Below are 9,549 nucleotides of genomic sequence, written 5' to 3'. Positions count from 1 at the left end.
TTCGTACATGGATAACTCACATGAAACAAAAAAGCCGACGATCGTTTTATGTCCAAAACAGCTCGCTGAAAATCGAATAAGTACTACTTATCTGAAAAGGGAGTTTTGTTGGGCTACAGGCAGAAACGTTCCAACATAACCTGTGCAAGCGTTTTCACTAGTATGATTTATATGCACGTAGGCTCAGGCAAAGAATCTGTAAGGAGAAGAAGTAAAGGTTTCCCGAGGCAAATGTAGCTCCGTCAGACTGAAGAGACACTGTGTATGTCCCTGAAGCTTATTTTAAAGGGGCAATCCATCCACCCTCCGTACCTTTCTGCGCATGTGCGAAATAGCAGGCAAGAAACCGGCATGTCGTCAGCCATATTAGCAATCTTTTACCACGTTGTTCGAAGAGGTTCATTGAAAGTTTTTTTCAGTTCTTTTCTCTGGTTATTTAAGCTGATCATAAGATGGATGTTTCGCAAGGACGATCACCGGAATTCACCCGATTCTCTTTCTGTGAGGTAAGCTTGCTTTTTTAATTCGAAAACCTATCATAGATTTTAAAAATTGATTTTGTATAGTACATTAATTTTGATTCCCAAGCTCCAAAAATATTTTGTCTCATTGTATCACACAGCAGCTAGATTTTCATTCTTAATATATTAACTTTGCATTTTAGCATATGAATCTCAATTTATATAATTAATCATATGGGAAACAAATACTATAGTTTTTGCAGGCATATTGCTATTTCTTTCCAAATTTTTTTACTGAGTTTTAAGCTTTAAAGTCAACTAATAATAATATTACGACAAAACGAGCGATCAGGAATAAATTTGCCATTTATAATAATGCGGCAACTAATGGCATGTATGATTGCATAAATTAATTTTATTAATAAATTGTATTATGCGTCAGCTTTAAATTTATGCTATAGATTACCAAATAATTTATCTGAGAAAATTTATAAACTTATTTAATATTAGTGGCCACTGAAGACTATTTTTAATGTAGTATATTGATAGTTATATACAATTTTTCGTATTTTATGATTATTTTTGAAAATTTTATATTCATTATTATAAAAATATAATTTTGATTTCTCTCAATATTTGATGTGGTTTAGTGAATAACAGACTAACTCAATCTATCTTTTACTTAGCAAACAACCCAAATCCTGGTATCGCTGTAGTGTTTGTGGGACAACATCTCGAAAAACACCAGATAGGAAATTTTTCAGATTTCCTAAGGATCCTATTAGGTAAATCATTTCTAAGTTTAAAAGAAACTAAGCTTTGATAATTAATAATATATATATATCTCAATTTTTGATAGAGAAGCAAATATTTCATGTATTTGGAATAATTTAAATAATTAGCTTGTTTTTTTCCATTAAGTGTTCCTCATCATGGACAAATAGTTCAGTGTTCTTCTGTAAATATTCAAGATAACTGTGCTTGTGATACAGTTGCTCCCAAAAGTGTTCATACACTTTAAGAATTTGTAAAAAATGCGCTGTAGCCCGGAATTGAATTTGATTATAAAGCCCAATATTTTCTCATATCTCGAAGTGATTTTGAATAAAACCAAATTTTTTTAAAATTTTTTTCTTCTAATATTTTAGAAGATAATTTTTGTAATTTATGTATTACAAGCTTGAATGCTGCAGGATATCCTACAAAAACTGACAGAAATTTAACTGCAATATTTCGTAATAGTGTCTGCAGATTTCTTTAAAGTGCACGAAGATTTTTGTGAGGTAACTTTTTTGTTACTTTTTAATTATTAATTCTCCCCCAAAGTTTTACTGTATTCTTATAATACTTTTATAGAGTTTTGCTAAGATAAATTTATAGATATTAAAAAATTCTCACAGCACTATTTCACTGAAACATAAGTGTACGAACACTTTAGGGAACCACTACATATTAGTGTGAATAAGGAAGGAAACATTTTAAAGATGCACTTTACGAACAATGTGTACTTTTTATTGGTGCCTTATCCTTTTTTAATCATATTGTTAACAAAACTGTACAAAGAAATGCTAAATTGTTTAACTAGATACTATGACCGGTAACTACAATTTAACACAATATCTGCAAAATTATTGGTTTTCGTACATCAAAATAAAATTAGATGAAATGCAATCGTTTCAGAATTTGTTACTAATGTAAAAGAAATTTTTTAACAAGGTTAAATTTCTAATAACACTGAAAAGAGGTTCTTTTAATTAAAGAAAATAAAATTGTTTTTTTGTTTTCATAGATCAAAATAATAGAGAATTAGTATAAATATATCAGAAATGTAATAAATCATATTGTGTACATGAATTTTTCCTTAAATTATAATTTAATGTTTGTTCTTAAAAAATATATAACCCTTCTCGAGATTGTGTAACTAATGTATAAGGAATGTTTTTAGTTTGCTATTTTTCTACTAACACTGAAAATGGATTTATTGAAATTTAAAATATAAAATTAATGTTTTCATTTTTATAGATCAAAACAATGGGCTCCCGCATGCAGTAATCAAGACTTGTTAAATATATCACCAACTAATTTGTATAAAACTGCACTAATATGTTCGTCACACTCCAAAGATCATGATTACTGTTCACCAAAAATGCGATATTTACATTCCTGTGCAGTGCCGACAAAATTTGAACAAACAGGTATCTACAGTGTTTACTGTTATTATTTCAATATGCTTAACAATGGTGCCATCTAAGAAATAACTCATCAATAATAGTGGATCACCTGTCATGTTATGCTCAAAGAATACTGTGCAACAAAATTGATGGTTTGGATCGCCTGTCAAGACTTGTTAAATAAATCACCAACTGATTTGTATAAAACTGCACTAATATGTTCGTCACATTTCAAAGATCACGATTACTGTTCACCAAAGATGCGATATTTACATTCCTGTGCAGTGCCGACAAAATTTTGAACAAACAGGTATCTACATTGTTTATTGTTATCATTTCAATATGCTTAACAATAGCGCTATCTAAGAAATAACTCGTCAATAATAGTGGATCACCTGTCATGTTATGCTCAAAGAATACTGTGCAACAAAATTGATGGTTTGGATCGCCTGTCATGTTATGCTCAAAGAATGCTGTACAACAAAATTGACGGTTATTAGTCGAAATATTGACTGTTGATTTTTGGCAAAATTAAAATTATGTAAAATCCAAGCATACAGCATTTTTAGAATTATTATATGTATAGTGAAGGTGGAAAATAGGCATTTCTTGCAATTGCTATTTAAAAGAATTAATTTCTAATTTCATAATTTGAAACAATCTTCATCAGGATGAGCTGCAGCAATATTTATTTGATTCAGTGGATTATTTACAAAACTTCTTAATACCTATAGGTTTGATTTTCAAGTTAAGTATTTAATCTTATATTAATAAATGTGAGAAGTATTGAATATTTTATGGACCAAGAAAATGAAATTAGTTATTTTAATCATTTTTGTGCAACTTTTATAAGACATTTTAAATGTAATCTTGTATTTGTTAATTTAAGTGAAATGCTTTTGACTCTTTGTTTTCATAATAGTCATTCCAAACAATTAAAAGTTCTTGGTAATTTTTTTATTTTTATTTTATTTTATTTTATTTTATTTTATTTTTTTTTTTTTTTTTTTTGAGGTCAGATAATTATAATGAATTCAGTGTTTTCAATTTATTTAGGGGTACTTGTAATTGTTTTTAATTATTTTTTTTGTTTCAGTTAGTTATCATGCAAATTTTGCTCATAAAATTTTAAATATGGAGTTATAAAAATTTATTATGAATTATATGGTATGTGTTTCTTCTTTTTGAAGCTTACAGAATTAAATGTACTCATTGGTCGAATAATTCGGGATTAAATAGATTTTTGCAAAATTAAAATTATGTAAAATCCAAGCTACAGCATTTTTAGAATTATTATATGTATAGTGAAGATGGAAAATAGTCATTTTTGTAATTGCTATTTAAAAAAATCAATTTCTAATTTCATAATTTGAAATAATCTTCATCAGGATGAGATGCAACAATATTTATTTGATTCAGTGGATTATTTATAAAATTTCTTCCCAGGTTTTAATAACACCTGGAAGGTTTGATTTTCAAGTTCAGTATTTAATCTTGTATTAATAAATGTAAGAAGTATTGAATATTTTATGAAAAAGTAATGAAATCACTTATTTTAATAATTTATGTGAAATTCTTTAAAAGGCCTTTTAAGTGTAATTTTGTATTTGTTAATTTAAGTGAAATGCTTTTGGTTCTTGGCTGCAAAATTTGCTCATTGTTTTCATAATGGTCATTCCAAATAATTGTCTAAAATATTTCTTGGTATTTGTGAAGATGCTTAAAATTATTTTGCATATGTATATTCTAAAACTTGAGAAATGTCAATAAAAATCATTTTTTTACCTCAAATGTGTTATTCTTTGTTTTAATATTTAATAATATGCTTGATATGAAAAGAAAAATAGCGTTATTTATGTAATTAATTGCAGATTTGTTAGAAATCTAACATCACGGCAGTAATTAATTTTGTTTTCTATTAATTCTGATGTTAGTTATAAATTAATGCTAGATATTATATCAAAAGAATAACAATTCTGTGAGTTTACAGAAAGAAGAGTTAAGGGGTAAAATAAGGAATATAAAAATAATAAAATTTATTTATTTATTCATTTATTTTGCAATTGAATTTTAGGATGTTCTATGCGAAACATCTAGACGATTAAAGATTAGAAGATAAAAGATCAGCAACACAATTTATCTGAAATGTATGAAAATAAAACATTTTGAGGAATTTCAAAGTAAAAAAAATTACTATCTCCTCGGACTGCGCTATTTAAATTCCACCCTGCGCTGCTGTTTCACTGCATAGCCGTGGCTCCTCGATATAGCGGCGCTGAGGCGAAACAAGTTTACATTGCGTCTATGGAAGCTTTCATTCTTTTCCTTACAGATTCTTTGGCTCAGGGTCGGTGCAAGCGGGCCTGTATCACAGGGGAGCGCAGCCCAGAAAGTGGGGCCAGCGGATGTTTCTCAAACAATAATAAGCTACATGAATTTTTATTAATAATTATGCGTTTAAAAACACATATTCGAAAAAATAATTAAAATAAAAAATGAAATGATAGAAATTGCGTTTAATACAAATACACATAATGTAAAATATCTTTAGGATGAAATTAAATAATGAAACTTACGTATATTTTAGGACCGGCGTTAACGTGTTTGCGACAGCAACAGGTGGCAAAATTTATGGGCGGGAAAGTTCTATAGGCCCTGGACGACAAAAACCATACGGCCGGCCTTAATTACATTTTCAATACTTCTTCGTCTAAACTCCTGTCATATTCCTTTTTTTTTAGAGTCATACTGTTGATTCAATACAGAAGCTCTGTGCAAAGCATTAAATTTGAGCTCAATTTATTCATCCTTTTAGTCTAAGAACTCATATGCAAATTCAGCTGCCTCATCATGATTATCCTTGTTATTTCACCTTTCCGTCTTCTATGGACGGCTGAGTCTCTGCCATTAGATGGCTTTAGTCTAATAAATTCCACCGCCTTTGTAGTTCTTATTTTTACCCCCTTTTTATTTCTTCAGTTTCCTTCATTTATATTTTCAAACTCCTGAACACCAGAAGTAACGTCAGAGGCTTGATATTTTTGCCCCAGTGTTGGCAGAACATTCCTTCTTTACGATAGCAAATAACCATAAACTAGCATTGTACCGAATTTATCCGAAGCTTAGCAGTGAGATTTACTGTGCCAAAACTGCAAATTTCTTCTTTTTCAACGACATGTTAGCTAAATTTCGGTGCGACGATGCGCGGATAGACCGCAATACAGATAATTCACATATGTATAATCGAGAGTTCAGTATACAGTGGGTAAAAAAAGTATTGACAATTGCCTATAATTTATCATATCAGCTAATAAAGGAAATACTTGACAATTTCAGCTGGACATAAAGAACGCAGGCGGTAATAAACATACAAATCTAATGACACTTTCATTTTAATATACTTTTTACGCAAAATATACAACAAAAACGTAAATTTGAATGTCAAAAAAAGTATTGGTAAGATCATACAGCAAAAATGTGGGAAAAAATTTAATACTTTGTATTCATACCACTTGCATTTATAACAGCTTTTTTTTAAATCTATTTCTCATAGAGAAAAACATTGGTACTATTGGAAAAAGTCTTGGTTGTACTATTGGGAATTTTGTGTCATTCTTGCAGGAGTATAAGCTTAAGTTCATCTTTACACGAAATTTTATGTTTTCTGACTTCTAGGTTCAACAAATTTTCATAAATTTTTAATTGGATTTATATCAGGTGATTGAGGCGGTGTCTTTAACTGACAAGGAGCGTTATAGAGTAACTACTCTCAGGTGAGGTTCGCTGTATGCTTAGGGTCATTGCCTTGTTGAAACACAAATGATGTTTCTAAGCCAAGTTTTTAGGCATTGAATTTCAAGTTATGGCGCAATACGTCAATGTACTACGTATGTGCTGTCATAATGCCTTCAATGAAGCACAGATTACCAGCTCCGTTTGGGTGTGGTGGGGGTTTGCGATGGGCTGCTATACAGCCCCAAACTACGGCTCTCTCTCTCCGCCATATTTCACAGTCGGTGTTAAATGATGTTTTTCCATTTCGGAGCTTGGCTTTCTCCACAAATACTCTCGTCCATCTCTTCCGAAAATGTTAAACTTCGATTCGTCAGGGAAATTAACTCGGTTCTAAAACTCGTCTGCTAAATTAATATGAGATTTGGCAAAGTCTAATCTCTTTCTCCTGTTTATTTCTGAAATGAAAGGTTTCTTTCTAGCTGGCCTCTCATAATAACTTCCTTCGTGTGAAAGATTCCATATAGTCTGTACACTAAAAGTTTTATGCGAAGTATTATCAACATCTTTGGCTAACCGGGGTGCACTTATTTTAGGGTTTTTCAACCTCTTTGAAAATGCCACGTTTTTTCCTTGTAGAAAATATTCGAAGCCGTCCACTTCTAATCTTATTTTCTGTCTATCCTGACGCTTTGAACTTTTTACAACACTTCTAACAGTAAATAAACTTATGTTCAGTTGTATTCCTATAGGACGATACGTTAGACCCTCCTTTCTGAGCTTAATAATCATGTTTTTAACATTAACGTCTAATCCTTTCGATTTCGAAGCCATTTTATCACAGTATTAGCAAAATAACGTTTTAAAAATGCACTGCAGGTTTTATACTAACGTGGTTTCTAATCAGTCTAAACATGTGACCTCAACATAGTAAAATTTGCATAGCAGTTAGAACTTTGCCAATACATTTTTGACATGCAAATTTACGTTTTTGTTGTATATTTTGTATAAAAGACACATTAAAATGAAAGTTTGATTACATTTGTGTGCTTATTACTTCCTATGTTTGTTATGTCCTGCTAAAATTGTCAAGCATTTCCTTTATTAGTTAATGTGATCAATTATAAGCCATTGCGAATACTTTTTTAGAATGCCAAAATCCACTCAAGATGCGGTATAAAATATTTTAAAATACAATTAGAGCCTTTGATATTTCTGATTTAGTAGCTTAGCAACATCTAGCTTGTTGACTGCAACGTAAATTTGAACTGAAAATAATCTGTCAAAGCTATTTAAAAGATTACTAAACATTTTACTGTTTACGCGTACAAACCAAGGTTTTCGGCTGAAAGAAATGTTGAATACGACTGTGCTAATGTCAGTTCTGTTTTCTCTCACCATTCCTGTTAGATAGATTTCGACTAAGAGGGATTTTACTGTAATTCCTGAGGTATGGCGAGTAACTACTTAAATGTAAAGAACGATTAAAATTATTTATGAACATTATATCAAACAATATAAAACTTAATAAATAACTTTAAATTAAGCTATGTGATTAAATTTCTGATCGAAAGTTTTGAAAAATTGGTTTACCTATCAAACTAGTTGGCAGACTATTGGAAAAATTAGAATTTCCGGGTGAAAAAAATCAACCAAGTGGCCATTCTATTAATGCTATTGAAGTTAACTTCAATTACAAAGCAATCAATAAAAATTTCGTTCTAATCTTAAATTAAAATTGAAAACAACTTAGTATAAAATTTACTATGATCCAAATACTATTTATTATTATCCTCAAATTTGACAGTGATTAAGTCGTTACTAGCAAAAAATGCTTGCACTGGTGTACCTGCAAGATTTGTGAAAGAAGGCTCGTACTCCTATACCCTCAAAGATTTTTCTCAGATTCTGAACTTTAAAACCGCTGTTTAATCAACTGATATTCTACCAATTCATTAAAAAACATTTTTGTCACTGACACCTACACGTGCTTCTTTTCCTTTTCCTTCCCGAATTACACAAAACTGTCACTTTATTTCGCTTTGCTATTTCCAAAGTAAGAACGTTTCATTCATATCTTTAACCAAATATTCAACCTTTGCTCTTGATAGAAATTCGCCAAAGAGTTGAACATTTCTTCGCCAAAAAGTTGAACAATTCTTTGAAGCCAATTTTAATATTCAATTTAATGTTGAAGCAGCGATCAAATACTCGATGGGAAAGCAAATTCAAAGATATCATCTGCGAGAAACTTACAACGCATCTTATGAAGTAATGAGCGACAACATTTTTAAGAAACATATATAACATGGAGCACAAAATTTGTGTGTTCAATTTAAAAAAAACTTAAATTTCTTTTTTCACTCTCATAATTTTGTACAATATTCTTAACAGGATAAATCCCATCAGAAAACAGCTTTAAGATAAAGCAATGAATATTAAACTTACTTTAGAATCCACTGAAAGGGAAATAAACACTTTTATTGGAATAGAGGTACTGTTTTATTATCATGACCGGAGTTGTCAAATATTTCGCTAAACTCGCTTAAATTCGTTCTAATGTTTGCTTTTTTAAAAAGATATATAATTGCTTTTCCAAAATTGGCCCACCAGCGGCCGAGCGGTAAAGTCGCTGAATACTGGTAGTTCGGTCCGAGGTTCGAATCCCGCGAACGGGCTGGCTGCATGGGAGTTTTCGTGGTTTTCCCCATGTGTAACATGTATACGAGCCAGCTTTCCTTAGAACGTCCTCCACGAAGGCATCCCTCCTCTTAGGCAGATAACCCTAGTGTGCTTTGCCATAATTAAATAAACCAAACCAACAAAAATTGGCAATGAGAATACAAATTCTAAAGATGTAACGATAACTTGTGTTTTTATTATTACTATATTTACCACGGATATGAAACTTTGGGACTTACCTAATGATAAAACATCTTCCATACAATTTCTTCCGGAACGAGAAATTATTACTCTCAAAGGAAGGGCACGAAAATCCGTAAAATGAAGCTATGCCTCAATTGGAAGGAAACACTTAAATGGAGATGTGAAGCTATGACGTCCCAAGGAAGAAAAAAAGGATTACACTCTCAAAATTAGTCTGAAGGATTGAGAATTAGGTTTTTAAAGGCAATTCGTTTTAATTATGCCAATTTACTTCCCTTGAATTTAGTCAATATTAATTT

The 9,549-nt window shown here is 30.7% G+C and overlaps 1 protein-coding gene across 1 annotated transcript; it reads left to right on the top strand.

Annotated features, from left to right (window-relative positions):
* The first annotated feature begins 338 nt into the window (after nt 1-338).
* LOC146992902 (52 kDa repressor of the inhibitor of the protein kinase-like) lies at nt 339-3,612 on the top strand. Its single transcript, XM_085809278.1, has 3 exons — nt 339-506; nt 1,148-1,246; nt 2,484-3,612. Exons 1-3 carry the CDS (start codon nt 352-354, stop codon nt 2,710-2,712), a joined length of 483 nt encoding a protein of 160 aa, XP_085665404.1. The 5' UTR covers nt 339-351; the 3' UTR covers nt 2,713-3,612.
* Nucleotides 3,613-9,549: the final 5,937 nt, after the last annotated feature.

The sequence above is a fragment of the Stegodyphus dumicola genome, chromosome X2 (assembly GCF_044657685.1).
Source record: "Stegodyphus dumicola isolate Sdum_Otavi_A_Nest chromosome X2, ASM4465768v1".
Taxonomy (NCBI): domain Eukaryota; kingdom Metazoa; phylum Arthropoda; class Arachnida; order Araneae; family Eresidae; genus Stegodyphus; species Stegodyphus dumicola.
This window is presented reverse-complemented; position numbering and strand designations above follow the sequence as displayed.

Excerpts from the sequence above, each read along its gene's own strand:
- LOC146992902 (XM_085809278.1), top strand. The coding sequence starts at position 352 with ATGTCGTCAGCCATATTAGCAATCTTTTACCACGTTGTTCGAAGAGGT. Across the intron at positions 507-1,147 it reads CCCGATTCTCTTTCTGTGAG|CAAACAACCCAAATCCTGGT; the intron begins GTAAGCTTGCTT and ends TCTTTTACTTAG. Across the intron at positions 1,247-2,483 it reads TTTCCTAAGGATCCTATTAG|ATCAAAACAATGGGCTCCCG; the intron begins GTAAATCATTTC and ends TCATTTTTATAG.